Source organism: Toxotes jaculatrix, chromosome 8 (assembly GCF_017976425.1).
Source record: "Toxotes jaculatrix isolate fToxJac2 chromosome 8, fToxJac2.pri, whole genome shotgun sequence".
Lineage (NCBI taxonomy): Eukaryota > Metazoa > Chordata > Actinopteri > Toxotidae > Toxotes > Toxotes jaculatrix.
The window spans coordinates 1,127,501-1,142,500 of NC_054401.1; the positions used below are offsets into that span (position 1 = coordinate 1,127,501).

The window sequence follows — 15,000 nt, forward strand, 5'->3', positions numbered from 1 at the left end:
TCAACGAGGCGCCGCATTAAACTTTCACCGCTTTATTTTTTAATGGCTGACAAAAGTCCTCAGATATTCATAATTCAGACGACAGCCGCTGTTTCTCACATCACGCTGGATTTTTCCTCCTCAGCCGCCATGACGACGCTCAGTCGGAGACGCCACCACGCAAACCCGACCGCTCCAAATAAATCTACCAGAGACACATTCAAGGTCTCTGAGACATCCCGCAGTCTGCTAACCCCTGCCCCCTGAGTCCTCACCACCACCTCTCCAAAACCTTTTCACAACTTTCCCCAAGGCTGCTCAAAACCTCAACGCTGCTATAAATCGCCCAGCAGAAAATGTCTGAGTCATCATTAATCCCCACCAAAGCCTTCCCCAGACATCTCCCAAACCTCAACAGCCCATTTCCAAAACCATCCATGACCCATCTAATAACTCTGCATCGCTCCCACCAACTCTCCAAAACTCCCACAAAGCCTTTCCAAAACCTTCCTAAACATCAAAACCTCCAGATGTCATTTCAAACCAGTCCAGGTCCTTCAGGAAATGGTGAAGGACCCGTTCCCCTGGTCTGGTCTGGATTTGGCTGGTCTTGTTCAGTTCAGTCTTGTCTGGTCTCATCCAGTGTGGTTTGTTATGGTCATGTCGAGCTTTGTCCAGTCTGATCTGGTGTTGTCATATCTGGTCTGGTCTGGGTTCATGTGGTTTAGTCTTATCTTGGTCTCAGCTTCATCCTCTGGTCTGGTCCAGTCTGGTTGGGTCTGTCTGGACTGGACTGGTCTTTTCCCTTCCTTTCCTTTTCCTCTCTTTCCCCTTTCCCTCCCGTCTGTCTGTTCTCTCCTTCCTTCCCATCTTTTCTTTCTCGTCCTTCTTTTCTCCATTTTTTTGTCTTCTTTCTTTTCTTTTCAGTGGTTTTTAGTCGTCCTTTCATGTTTCCTGCCTTTCTTGTCGTCTTTTCATCTTCTGGTGTAACTCTTGCAGAACCAATCTAACCATCACACACACACACACACACACACACACACACACACACACATCAAATACATTACTCTGATTTCTAAAACTCTCTTCTTGTTATTTTTCAAGTCTTCATAGCCGAGCTCCACCCGTCTGCTCCTCCAAGCAGATTAAAACAAACCCATTTTTCTTCCTTTTCTTCAGTATACTTCCCACCCAATATTTTCCTCCCTCCCTCCTCTCTTTCTCCCCCTGTGTCATTGATCCTCTCTGCAGTCTTGTCAATAGAAATCAGGCCTGTGGATCTACTGTTTGTCTGTATGGATTGAACTCGGGGGCCGCTGAGGCTCCTGAACGCAGCACCGGGGGCCCCGCGGGGCTCTGTATTCCCCTCCGTGGGAAACAGGGATGCTCGCCGCCGAAGGGAGCGGAGCGGCGCTTAGTTTCAGACTCGATGAGAACTGAACGCAGACGGCTGATGCAATGATGTCATCAGTTTCTTTGTGGACACAGTGGCCATATTTAATTTATGTCACTCTCTTACGTCTCATCTGGTCCCATTTTTTTGATCTTTAAACCTCCAGTTAGTGTCATTACAGCATCTCCAGTGTTCATACACACTCTCACATTATAATTCTATTATAATCTATTTTATTTTACAGTGAATGCATATAATAAATATAGAAATATTCTTTACAATGAAGAAAAATCTTAAAACAAACACGTGAACCTGTTTCCTTTAAAATATTTAATTTAACCACATATCAGCCTGTAACCTGGTGTTTTAACCTTTAGCCAACATTAGAAAACTGAAGTATGACATAAATTACCTGGTTTCACCTGAACTTAAGGTGCAGATGTGGAGAAGTGGAGCTCTACATGCTGCTCGCTCTGCTCCCACATCCTCCCTCCACCTTTTCCACTCCGACCACAGAATCAGACTCTAATTGAGTTTCCATGTTGCTGCTCGCTCCTCCTACACACTCCTGAGAGTCCAGAGGTCGTCCATGTCTCCGCCAGGGCTTATACATGACATTAGTGGTCAGGAAGGGAGCGCACACACACACACGCAAAGACACACACACACTTCCATTCCTGAAAGACAGTCCTGGAAGTTGTTTTTCATTCTGTATCTACAGTTATAAATGTCCAAAAATGTCTTTGTCTCATCGCTGAAGCACTTTTCTCTTGTAGCTACAGAAACAACAAATAAAACAAGCTCCGAAGCCGAAAAACAACAAGTCAAACTGAGGCTCGAGTCGGAAAACGACATGAAATATTCAGTATTTGGGAGAATTAATTTACAAAGTCTCACACAGAACTTGTGACCAAGTTTTATATGACATCAGGGTTTGTTCAGCTGAAGTTTGAAGGTTATACTGGTCTGGTCTGGTCTGGTCCAGTCTGGTCTTAAACAGCTGGTTCCAACCTGGTGTAGTCTGATTTGATCTAGTCTCGTTAAATTCAACACATTTGAAGTCAGATCAGTGATGATGAGTCTGTTTACTGCTGCGTCACTGTGTGTGACTGTGGACGAGCTCTGTTCCTCTGAACAGGCACATTTATGCATCGATTTCTCATTTTCTCTTCGTTTATTATTCTCATCATTATCTGCCTTGTTATCATTTCTTTAAACTAAATCTCTCTCTCTCTCTCTCTCTCTCTCTCTCTCTCTCTTCCCACCATCATTTCCCCCCTCCCCCCTCTTTCCTTCTCTCTCTTCATCAGCAGTGAAAAATGGGGCTTAATTAACTCTGTGCCTGCAGGACTTTGGCTTTCTGTGTGTGTGTGTCTGTGTGTGTCTGTGTGTGTCTGTGTGTGTGTGTCTGTGTGTGTGTCTGTGTGTGTGTGTCTGTGTACAGAGGTAAAGTAGGCCAGTCTATAAGGTGGTTAATTAGGATGCAGCAGGCCTCTGTCCGCTGGCTCCCAGGGACCAGATGGAGAGCTGGGTTCACAAACAGAGGAGGGTTTGTCCGAAGATATTTTCACTTTCACCTCGAGTCGACTGCAGAACGAGAACCCAGAGTTTCTTTCTCCTCTGCTCGTTACTCAATCATCTCTCACTTTTCTTTATGGTATTAATGTATTCACTTCACTTCCTCAGTTGGTTTTTATGTGTACACGGACACGCTCTACACACGTGCAGTAGGAAACATGACCTCTGACGGTGAGAAGAGGAGTTGCTGCGTTGGTTTTTTGATTTTGATGGCAGCATATTAGCCGATACTCCGTCCATGAGTCCGGCACATAAACCGTTTCTCCTGAACCATCAAACCGCATCAAGTCGCTCAGCTTAACCAAACCTTAACCAGGGAGTTACCTCAGATTTCTTTTTCATGACAGCTTTGTAGATGCAGATGTTTGATGTTGTCTTCAGATGCTGATGGAGGCATCAGATCAGAAAGTCACTGTGGAGTGTTGACGACGTGGAGGACATGTTGTTGTTTTAGTGCCTTTAAACCTGGTTTAGTTTTTCACCTTATGAGTTTTGTTCATTTTTCTTATCATTCATTTTGTCCCTATTTAAAATGTGGTTTTAAAAAAAAGATTTCAGATTATCCCAGCATGCACTGCATGAGAGGCAGCAGCATGAGGCAGGTGTTTCACATGAAGTCTGAACACAAACAAATACACCACATATAATGAGTCATGTGGTCGTCGTACACACACACACTTTAAATTCATCACACACATTCAGCATCCAGCACACACACACACACACACACACACACGCACACACACACCCACAGTAGCACAAAGCCAGAGTGCTTTCACATGTCACAGAGACTTAACATGTCGCCTTGGCAACTGGTCCCACTAGAACACCTGCACCCTGCGAGTCACCACGGAGACGCATCCCACACTGTCAGTCACGCACACACACACCTGTGCTACAACAGGCAAGTGCACATTTGTGTGTGTGTGTGTGTGGTGTAGACTTCAGGTAACACAGATCCCTCTGATCGTCTTCCACTGCCAACACAGCTGTGTCTGTGTGTGAACTCACCTGATGCACACACACATCATCATCATCATCATCATCAGTTCGGACCAGCTCAGTAAATATCTGCTCCTTTCAGCTTTAGCTTCACTGTTAGCTCGTCCTGCAGTCGAACACAGATTTCATACATCACTCACTGTTTCTCCTCTGCTCGTTCTCTGCTGTATATTTGACCCCTGACCCCAGAAAACAGCACAGTGATGTGACAGCACAGTTGTTGCAGTGGATTCTGGGAATTTGCTGCTTTTTTGTTCTTTTCTTTGGGATTTTTTTACACCAAAAAGATTTATTCTCATTCAGTCTTCACCTGACTGAAGTCTGGAGGGTAGCTCTGGGCCGACGGGTTGTTTGCTTTTGGGTCGGTGTTTGTTTTGTCGCTCTTGTGACTGACATCTTCTTCTCTCCTCATCTTTTCTCGTTGTATTTCCAGTTTTCATCTCCGTTTGTTCCTCTCGCTGCTCTGAAAAGCAGGTTGTGACAAACCAGTCTGTTAAAAGCACTTTATAAATAAACCCAATCGACTTGCTCTTTAATCACCGTTATCGGCCGTGTGACAACCTGTGGGTGTGACCGCAGTTTGATTTGATCCCCCCACATCTTGTTTTCCATCCCTCCCCCAGCTGAAGCTCGTGCGAGCAGCAGCAGTGGCGGCGGCGCTTTTCTATTTCTGAAGCTGCGCTGGTTCGCTGCCACGGCGCCGCTTCATGCTGAATACATCAGCCACCATTCAAGTCAGAGACTCAGAGGGAAAAGACAGAAAATAGCTCCTCTCATTGTGTCTCCGTCCTCTTGATTCTGTTGCCTACCGCTCTGATCCCGACACGCTGCGTGTCAGACAAACAAATCCCCTCCCCAAACAAACAAATGAATTTAAATTAAAAGACAGCAGAATGGAGTTTGGTGTAAACAAAGCACAGTTCCCTTTCTCTTTTCAGCCTTGTTTTGCATAATAAGTCGTGACACGCTCTGCATTGAGATTCAAATGAGTAAGTGGCAGCTTAAGATGGACTTAGCTGCACTTCACTGGGACTATTTATCCGCTTTCATAAAGGACGTGTCACTCTCAACACTTCCTGTTTGACTAGTTTAGGACGACACAGCCTTCTGTGGTGACAGACCAGGCTGGGTTTTTATTTTTGTTTTTTTAGTGTCGGGGGCTTTGTGAAACTTTATTGATCTCTGCCAGGAAATTAGGCCATCGCCACAGTCAAATGGATTCAGGAAAGAAAATGTCGCCTACAATCAACAAACAGAACAGAAACCGAGAGCTCAAACCTCAACACCGATCAGTTCTCTCATCATTTAAGATTTTTAAGTTACATTCAAATATTCTCCTCTGGTGAAATTAGAGAGTTTCTCTGGAAAACCTCTTTTCCGAAGCAGAGGAGAACTGAGTGTCGTGGCGAACGTGAGATTTGCATAAAACCTACACATGCAGCAGTGACAGCAGTTCAGCAGGGACCTCGATGTATATGAGAGACAGAGACGATGACAGTGGGAGGACGGAGGAGAGGGAGTCCAGGGAAACAGATGAAAGGATAAAGGCGTGGTGTGTTTCTCACACACATCAGCTCTCTGAGTTTCTCTGTGGCCCAGCTGGGAAATCCGGCATCAACACTGTGTAGCTCAGTCCACTCGGTCAAACATGCTGTATTTTTGTGTGTGTGTGTGTGTGTGTGTTATCATCGAAGATCTTTATGTTTGCACATGAATGATGACGGATGCTTCCGTGGCGTTGGCAGGCATCGCTTCCCACCACCCATCTGAACCCAAGAACTGACCCTGGACCTCTTTGGGTCTGATCCACCGGGAGAGTGGCTGCAGACTGAAGCTGTGAGGGCAGAAACGTTCTCACCTGCTTCACAGATGTCGACCGTCAGCTCGTCCCGAAAACTCTGAACTCGGTTTGTTCGAGTCGGATCGATGACCGAAGATCACGTTTCTTTATTTAAGCGTTTAGCGGCTCCTCTCCTGATGATTACATTCATAGATCACACAGCGTAACAGACGAATCCACTGCTCTGTAAGTTAAATCAGTCCAGCCTGAGTGTGACGGTGATGTGAAACACTCCAGACAAGGTCCTTACCTCTGACTGCACCGAGGAAAGACACTGAGATGCCTGAGAACACTAATCCCACTCCTCAGAAAAACTGTGGTGCGGTTCATTGGGAGTGAATATTTAATCTAAGCTATGGTAAGAAATTACCCCTAAACACAAGGGATGATGGGTAGAAGCAGAGGGATAAAATGAGTCATGGTTGGAAAGCTGAGCAGAACAAAGTGAAGCTCATATTCAGGAGTTTCCTCATGCGTTCTTAACTGTTCAGAAAAAAAATGGAGCTGCAGCTGAACTTGCCTGGAGATTCGTTTCAGATTCACCTCAGTCATTAAAAAATGCAAAACACAGAAACTGACGGAAGAAAGAAATAAGACAGAAACTTAGTTTCATGTTCTAACATCATTTTACACTCATTTCATGTCAGACTGATGTGGAAGGACCCAGAAAAATGATGTTACGCTCGAGAGGACAAACACGTCCGTCCCTGTGAGGAAATGACTGCTCAGCATTCAGGTTTTCAGCCCCTCGTCATCTTCCACTCGTCTTCCTCGCTCCAGGCCGGCAGCAGCCCCGAGCCGAACGGGCCGCTGCGTTTTTGTATGCATGCATGCATGTGCTCAGTGAGTCCTGACCCGAGCTCAGCGGCTCGCATCAGAGATCAGCTCGATGTTCAGGCTGCGAGGCGCGTTTCCTGTGCTGAGGACGCTGAGCGGAAGGACACGAGGCTGGACACCGCTCGCTCGCTCAGGCAGTGTTTTAATCGCAGACTGTGGCAACAGATGAAGGAACCTTAAACCACAAACAACAAACTCATGACTGAAAGGCAAAGTTTGACCTGAGGGTGGAGCTTAAGGAGTAAAATCCAAAGGGTTCATCCTCTGGGGAGCACCACTCCAATCAGAGCAATCAGTCTCACATCATTAGAGTATATAAGGATAAGATGACCCTGATTATAAGACAACCCTCCTTGTTTAACTCTGTAGAGACAGAGCTGATACCATGGTCCTCGTCCTTGAAGTCTTGAACATGATGTTAACATGTTTGTATTTCTTGTCCAAACATGTTTTCGAGTGCAGTTAATTCATTCTGTTTCTCAGTCGTACGCTCACGCTCTCTCCTGTCGGACAGAGCTCAGTGTCAGAATTATTCCAGTGCGCAGTGGGTTTCATACTGAACCGAGCTCCTCGTCATTACGGACGGTGCAGCAGTAATTCTCCGCTCATGATTTGGTTCCCGCTTGTTTCTGTGGTAAAGACGCCACAAAATCCTTTTGACTTTTTTCATTCGACAGAAAAACATCATCAGAATAAACCAGCAGATCATTTAGCAGATGCTTTTTTGGCTCTAATGAAAAGGACAACCTTTTGGTCCTGGTTTTTAACATGATCATATCTGATCTCAGGGCGCAGCTGCTGTCGTTTACTTTTTGTTTGTCTGAATCTGTTGTGATCATTAAATAATGATTTTGTCTGCAGCGGCTGCAGCTCGGTAATGACTGCTGCTGAACGTAGCAGCTTGTTAATGAGCTGCTCAGCCGTCTGACAACAGGAACAGAATAATATGTAAACGAGATTCACTGTGATTTACTGTGAGTTCAGCTGCATTCAGACACAGTGGAGGTGATCACAGAGAGCAGCAGGGAGCAGAGCCAAGGCCCGGACCTTCGCCCTGAGTCCGCACCCCACTTCTCTCCGTCTCTCTCTCATTAGTTTTTCTGTGTGAAGACAAAGGAAGAAACAAGGGAAGAGCATCATCAAAAATGTATTTTAAGTCAGCTGCCAATAAACACGGGCAGTTTTTAAACATTCATAAATTCATTTCAGGCTTCGGAGACGCGAGCTCCTCCGGCAAAAACAGACCCGGCAGCGGAGACAGTGGAGCGAGGAACCGGGGAGAACCGGAGAGAACGGCAGTGGATCACACGTAACTCCGAAAACCTAGTTCGCTTATATCCAGGCCAGTGACAGCGTCTGTCCTTTAGGTTAGCGGATCAGTAACAGCCATCTTTACAGAGCCGGTGTCTCTGTCTCTCTCTGACCTTTCCTCAGCCTGGAGCAGTGAAGGAGACACTGTGCACGGCGGACAGCTCCTCCCCCTCCTGGTCCTGTTTCTCCACAGAGGCTGAGTTTTTATAGTTTTTGCCCGGGCTGACACACGTGCTGACCGCCGGCGCCGCGTCTCAGCGTGTTAATGTTTATCACCATAATGCGACAGATTTCATTTCACTTTCACATGCGGCCCACAGCACGGCATATGGAAAACAACAGACAGGAATAGATAGAATTATTCTGGATTTTATGAGCTGACTGAAAACCAGCAACGCAGAAGAAGACAGGAGCACTGAGCTGCAAGAGTTCTTCTTCTCCTTCCTCACCTCCTCTTCCTCCTCCTCTTTTTTAGTTAACTCTTAGATTATTTCTCTCTCTCTTTATTTACAGCCTTCAGTAGAGTCACTGCATGGTTTAGCCTGACATGCCATAAATATGCCATAAATTATTTTCAGAAATAACTCGACCTTCTCAGAAATGCCATCAACTCGCATGTGAGTTCTATTACACATGTTTTAGTTTTGTGCAGTTAAATGAAATTAAACTGTTGGAGTGTTGGAACTACAGTTCCCATAATGCCGTGGGGGGCTGTAAACAGGAAGTGTAATGCTTGGTGAGTTTTGCTGTGGGCCACAGTGTGAGCCTGGCTCCATTAAAAGTTGCTGAATTAACTTGGAGCAGCTCCTGTTTGCAGTGAATCCCTGGACGAGTGAGACTGAAGGACAACGGGACGATTCTCAGACGTCTTCCTGTGGTTTCTAACCTGAGTTACAGATGTTTGTTTGTGATGGGCTTTGGTGATACTGGCATCCCCTGAAAGTCTCACAAAGAGTTTTCTGTTTTCTCCTCTTCTGTCCATCTTTCTCTCCATTGCTCTTTCTCTCCTCCATCTCTCTTCCCATCACTCCCCCTTTTCCTTCTCCTTCTTTTGCCTTTTTCCTCCTCCTCCATATTGTCCCTTCTTTTTTTTGCTCTTGTGATCTCCCTTGTTTCTTCCTCATCTGTCCTTCCCACTCTCTCTTTTCCTATTTTCTCTGTCCTCCCTCCCTTGCCTCCTCCCTCCCTCCTCTCCTCTCTGTCTCCTCTCCCTGCTCTCAGTTTGTTGACAGACCTTCAGAGACGATATAAAAAGACAGAAACAGGAGCAGACACTGTTGTGTTTTTACCTCCTCTCCTCCTCCTCCCCCTCCTCTGTCTCCTCTTCATCCCTTGTTCTTCGCCTTTCGTTTCTCTGTGAAGTGAAGTTTCCTCTCTTGTTTGGTTGTTGTCTCCTTCGCTGCTGTGAAACGACACAGGAGCGAAGACGCACCTTCAAACCGAACAAATCCCTCCTCAGAACCAGACGACATGAAAAAAGACATAAGGAAAGAAGAAGAGAGTAGACTGGTAGATGCAGACAAACGTGTGTGTGTGTGTGTGTGTGTGTGTGTGTGTGTGTGTGTGTGTGTGTGACTGGGCGAACCGGAGCTCCTGCTGTGTGGATGCTGACGTGTGATCCTCTGAAAGTTTTGTTGTTTTATTTTGGAGGAGCTGCTTGTCTTCCTCTCTTCCTCCCTGTCACTCCCTCACTCTTGTCTTCCCGAGGAGCAAGGTGGAGATGAAAGACGAGAAGACACGACGGATGTTGTACAGAAATGTCACCTCGTCCCCCTTTTGACTGAGAGCGACGCGGCTTTCATGCCACAGTCTGAACAAGCGTCGCTGCCTCAGCTAACAAGCTGTGCACCACAAAGCTGAGACACACGGCAGCAGGAGGCAGTTACAGTGGAAGGCCAGGAAATGAAGGAGCAGCTACAATGCACAGAACAACAGCTGTTTCCACATTCTGAGCAGCAGCCTCAGAATAAACATGTTAAAAAAACATGTTGATGCACATTATTGGCTCAGAGTGACAGTTTAACACTGTGATATTATCCCACAGAGCTGAGCTGTCTGAGTCACATCATTTCATTTACAGTGTTGTGTGTTTACTGTGGCACGGATCAGCTGACTGCAGTCTGATTTCCATTCGTGCTTTTTTGGTTTTTCTTTTGTGTGTTGACACAGTCCACATCAGGTGGGTGTGACACGGTGTTTCAGTCTGTGTGTGGAAGAAGAAGCTGTAGTGGTGAATGAATGAATGAATGAAATTCATCACTGTGATTAAACAGCAGCGGAGTTTGTTCCAGGGCTGAACGATTCAGATCATGTGATCATGTGATCGCCAAAGCTGCGGTGTTTTTGCAGCTCTCCTGGCTGACCCAGGATCTGCTGGGTCCACATACCTGCCGATCTCCCTACCTGCCGATCTCACCGATCAGAAGCGGCGTGCCGCTCGTGCACAGGTCAGGCTAACGCGATCAGCATCACCTGCTCCACCTGCTGCTTCATTAGTCAGATGGCTTCAGCTGGAGCAGAAGCGGAGTTACGGCGTTTAATCTCCAGTAAAAACAGCTCGTCGCTCGTTTGGGAGCGTTTCAGCTCTGAGGCCGCAGACGTGCAGCAGAAACAGGTACTGTGCAACACCTGTCGCGCTGAAGCTGCAACATCCAGCGGAAACACAAACGGTTTATACCGACACCTGAAAAATCAGCACAGGTGTTTGCATGACGGAAAAGTTCCGGTGAAAAGTCTGAGAACGATGTTCAGGCCCGAAGAAGCGAACAGGCAGTTCCAGCATGTTTTACCAGCGTCATGATCAGAGCAGCCGAACACACCGGGAGGTAACGGCTGCTGGGGGTCAGTGGCTGTAATAAGCTGTTCCGTTCTTATTCTTATTTTCTTCAGGTGACAGTGGAGCTGCAGCTCTTATTTTGTAATGAAGCCTCTGTAATTAAATGAACACGTGTTATATTCTCCCTCCTCCAGGTGATGACTGGTACCTGTGCAGGCTGACTCTGAGCATGCCCAGTCAGGCCAACCTGCAGTGGGCCATGTTTCCCTCGCCTTACCTGGGCGCCGTGGGTCCTGATGCCGCGGCTGGTTCTGTGGTGTACCGACTGTCGGCGCGGCAACGAGACGGGACGCAGGGACAGACACAGTTTGTCCTGCTGGACGGTGAGTGTTTCATTTTATTTATTGTTATGATGTACACAAATTATTCTTAAAAAAAGTTGGTTGTTTAAAATGGAAATGAGTTTAAGCCAGATCTTATCATCCAGCATCAGTTAATCCTCACTGATGGTTTAACATCAGGTGGAAAGACCTTCTTTATCACATGTGGGCAGAATGTTAGCATGTCCACATATTTTTGGCAGTGGAATTTATAAAGGTTGAGCAGAGCACGATTCTCCACGCCCTTGAAATAGAACTGATGTGATGTGGTTTAAGACCCTTTAGTCATGAGAAGATATTTTACGATCGGAGTTCATCTCTCTGCAGATGTTTGTGTGACTGTGGAGATTAGTTTGGTTCCAGTTGTGTTTCCCAGTTGTGTGTCTTATCTCCTGCCTGTATCTGTAACTAGGTCCGCCGCTGCTCCGCCAGGCACTCGGTGACAAACCTGTTTTGTTCAAAGGAGCGATTTATAAATAAAATTTGACTTGTTGAATTTCAATTACCGTCAAGTTGGAGAGGGAGAGAAAACGCACATAAACGGCATGAAGCTACACTGTTAATCGCTCCCTGGGGCAAAGAAAGCTCCCAGATTCGGGAATAATAGGAAAGTCTCTGGAGAGGCACAGAGTGGGAGGGTGGGCGGATGGGTGCCGGTGGCTGTGGATTTTTTTTTTTTTAAAGGAGAAGAGGAGAATCAAGGAGGAGGAAGGAGCAGGAGAGATATTTTGAGAGCTAATTTCTAATGCTTTCATATTAAGAGCCTCTGACTTCCCTTTGGCATAATGTGACTACATGTGTACCGACAAATAATCCAATAATTTACATTAAAAATGGTTTTTAATATCATGCCAATATGGAAATATATTCACACAGTGTGTGTGAAGCCAATTAGTGGCATTAATGTGATTTCACTCAGCTGGAGGATCTTAAGTTTACAGTTTGTGTTGGAGCAGCGGGGCAGTGGAGGGAAGGTGCTCCTGCATGCATCACGTTTGTTGTGCTATGAAAATGATTTCGGCGAGCTCCTCTGTTCCATCACCACGAATTCTCAGTTTTTACTGAGGGAAGAAAAAATCAGCATCATGGTTAAACATCACATTCACCTCAGTGAGGAGTCCTCGTCCTCAGAGCAGAATAACAAGCAGAAAATCCCAGGTTCTCACCAGGTAATGTTTATTTAACATATTCAGTGGTTGCAAACACTTTTAATCATTTTCCCAAAGAGAAAAATCACTAATACACAACAACATGCTTGTGTGATGTTAAAGATTTCAGGAGCTTTCAGGAGGAGGTGGTTTGACTTGCTGAACAGAGTGGACAGTCCCCGTTTGTCCAACAGTTTGGACTGAAAGTGAAAGTTAGTTTGGTAAACTCTTGTTTCTGCTGATCAGAGTTCCTGTTCAGGATGTGGCTGCAGGTTTTACATAGGCAGCGAGCACAGTGGTACCAAACCTGACCACAAGAAATGAGACTCACTAATGATTTTAGGTTTTAGTGTTTATGTTTGAAATAAAGAAATAAAATATGTGTCTGTGAGGATTCTCAGTCTTTCAGGTCGTTCTGCAGAATAAAAATATTCCTGTAACGGCAATTTTCATTTTCAGAGTTTAATAAAACAGAATAAGAAACAAATCAATGTATGTAAATGTGTGTGAGACTCACTCTGATGAACTTGAGTCAAAAACATCTCTCCACAAATAGATGGAGCAGGAGGAGATGATTGACAGGTTGGATGCAGCTGCTGCTGGTTCTGAAGCCTCTGGTCAACAGCTGTGGATTCTTCTCTTCCTCCCAGTCTTCCTTTTCTCTACACCTCTGTCTGCATTGCCCTCTTCCTTCTTGCTCCATTTTTCCCTCTCTTCCCTCTCATCCTCTTCTCCATCTCTTTTCTTCTTTCCCTCCATCTCTTTCTCTCCATCTTTCTACTTCCCTCTTCCCCCCCTTCTCTCTTTTCACCCAGGGGGGACGTGGGTAAAAAAAAAAACCCAGATTGTCCCCTGAGTCTTCAAACAGTGTTAACCAGCTCACAAACACACACACACACACACACACACACACACACACACACACACACACACACACACACACACACAGCCCTCCAGCCTCCATTTTCCTTATTTGGTTTTTCAGAGCTGGGCAGCTGTGGCTGTCTGTTTAATCATAACCTCTCCACAACACATTTTCAGCCGTTAACCTCCAGTTCACACATCTCTGATTAAAACAGCAACTTGATTTTCCTGCTGTACCGTCCATTTTTTTTTATGTAGCAACACTAACAATAAAAAAAGTCTTCTTCCTACAACCCTGTGATTTCAGCTTCATCTCAGGTTAAACCTAAATTCTTCTTCTTCTGTTTTTCTTTCTTTCTCTGGCTGTGCAGGTGGGGAGGAGTGCTTCGAGGTAGATCGTCGCTCCGGTGAGATCCGGACCACAGGACGACCTCTGACCCCCAGTAAGGAGTACCTGCTGCGTGTGCAGGCGGTGGACGGACGTGGACGTAAAGGTCCACCGGCCACCGTGTCCATCCTGGCCGGTTACCGGCCCCCACAGTTCACCAACTCCACCTACGGCCTGAACGTACCGGAGAACACGCCTGTTGGCCAACCGTGAGTCTGACGAGCTCTCAGCTCCAGTTTTATTTTTTTTAAATTTTATAACTTTATCGATCCCTCCTGGGGAAATGACTCTGCTTTTTACCCACACCAAGTGAACGAAACACACACACAGGCATGCACATGCAGTACAGACGCTGGGGCAGAGGGCGCTGCCCCGTGAGCTGATGCTGATGTTTCGTTTGCAGAATTGTTTAATGTCATTGTTCAGTTTTTGCTTTTCGTTCCAACTCACACAAATATTTGATTAGTGAGTGGTGACAAAGCTGTTTCACTGTGAGTCTGTGTTCATGCTCACGGTGTGTAGCTCAGCACAGGTACACAATACTGCTGATGTTGTAGCGACGTGTTGAGTCTGGATTGCATGAATATTTTTGTTTTGTTTTCTGTGTGTGTTGTGTTGTGGTTGTGTTGTGGTTGTGTAAACAGTAGTGTGAGTAGCACATGTAATGTTATGTAGAGATTCTCAGCTGTGTGTGTGTTTATGAACACAAGTGTCTGTTTGTGTCTTTGTCCTCCACATTTACACATCATTTACATTCCTCTGCGTGTGTGCGAGTGTGCACGTGTGTGTGTGTGTGTGCGCGTGTTTCCACAGCCAGCTTTTTGCTTTGCATGTCTTGTGATGCATGAAAAGATGATGCCCCGTAGAGCGAGACAAAAGAAAAGGAGAAAGAGGGAGAGGTGGGGTGAGGAGGAGGGGAGAAGGGGGAGGGGAGAGGGGGAGAACGAGAGAAGGAGGAGAAGAGTAAACGGATGGAGGGATGAGGAGCTGAGGACGAGAGCAGGGGATGGAAGAAGAGGACCCAGATGTATGAGTGTGGCCTGAGGCTGAGAATTTGAAAGTGTGGCAAATTCAAATATTTATTAAAAGCGAGGTCTGGATAAACATGAAGGGGTGTGTGTGTGTGTGTGTGTGTGTGTGTGTGTGTGTGTGTGTGTGTGTGTGTGTGTGTGTGTGAGAGTGTGAGTGTGAGTGCGTGTGTGTGTGAATCCCTCAGGGCTGCCTGTGCAAAGCACATTGTATTAATATCCAAGTATCCATGCCACCCTGTGAGCACTGTGTGTGGGTATCTGTGTGTATTTCTGTGTTTTGTGTGTCTCTGCTTCCATTTCATCCCTTTACTGTGTGTGTGTGTGTGTGTTTTGTTTTTTTGTGCTGTCAGATGTGTCTCAGTGTGTGTGTGTGTTTTAGTGAAATTGATTAAGCAGGTTGTGATGGCCTGTGAGTTGGGAGCAGTCCATGAAGGCTGCAGCTCGACCGTCACGTCGCAGCTCTTCTTCTCTTC

At 46.1% G+C, this 15,000-nt stretch overlaps 1 protein-coding gene across 1 annotated transcript in view; it reads left to right on the forward strand.

Moving 5' to 3' along the window:
• The window catches only part of si:dkey-22o22.2 (neural-cadherin), an 89,763-nt gene that overhangs the window by 32,220 nt on the left and 42,543 nt on the right, over window positions 1-15,000 (forward strand). Inside the window, 2 exon segments of the mRNA XM_041043723.1 lie at window positions 10,911-11,099; window positions 13,480-13,705. Of these exon segments, the coding sequence (XP_040899657.1) occupies window positions 10,911-11,099; window positions 13,480-13,705 (415 nt within the window).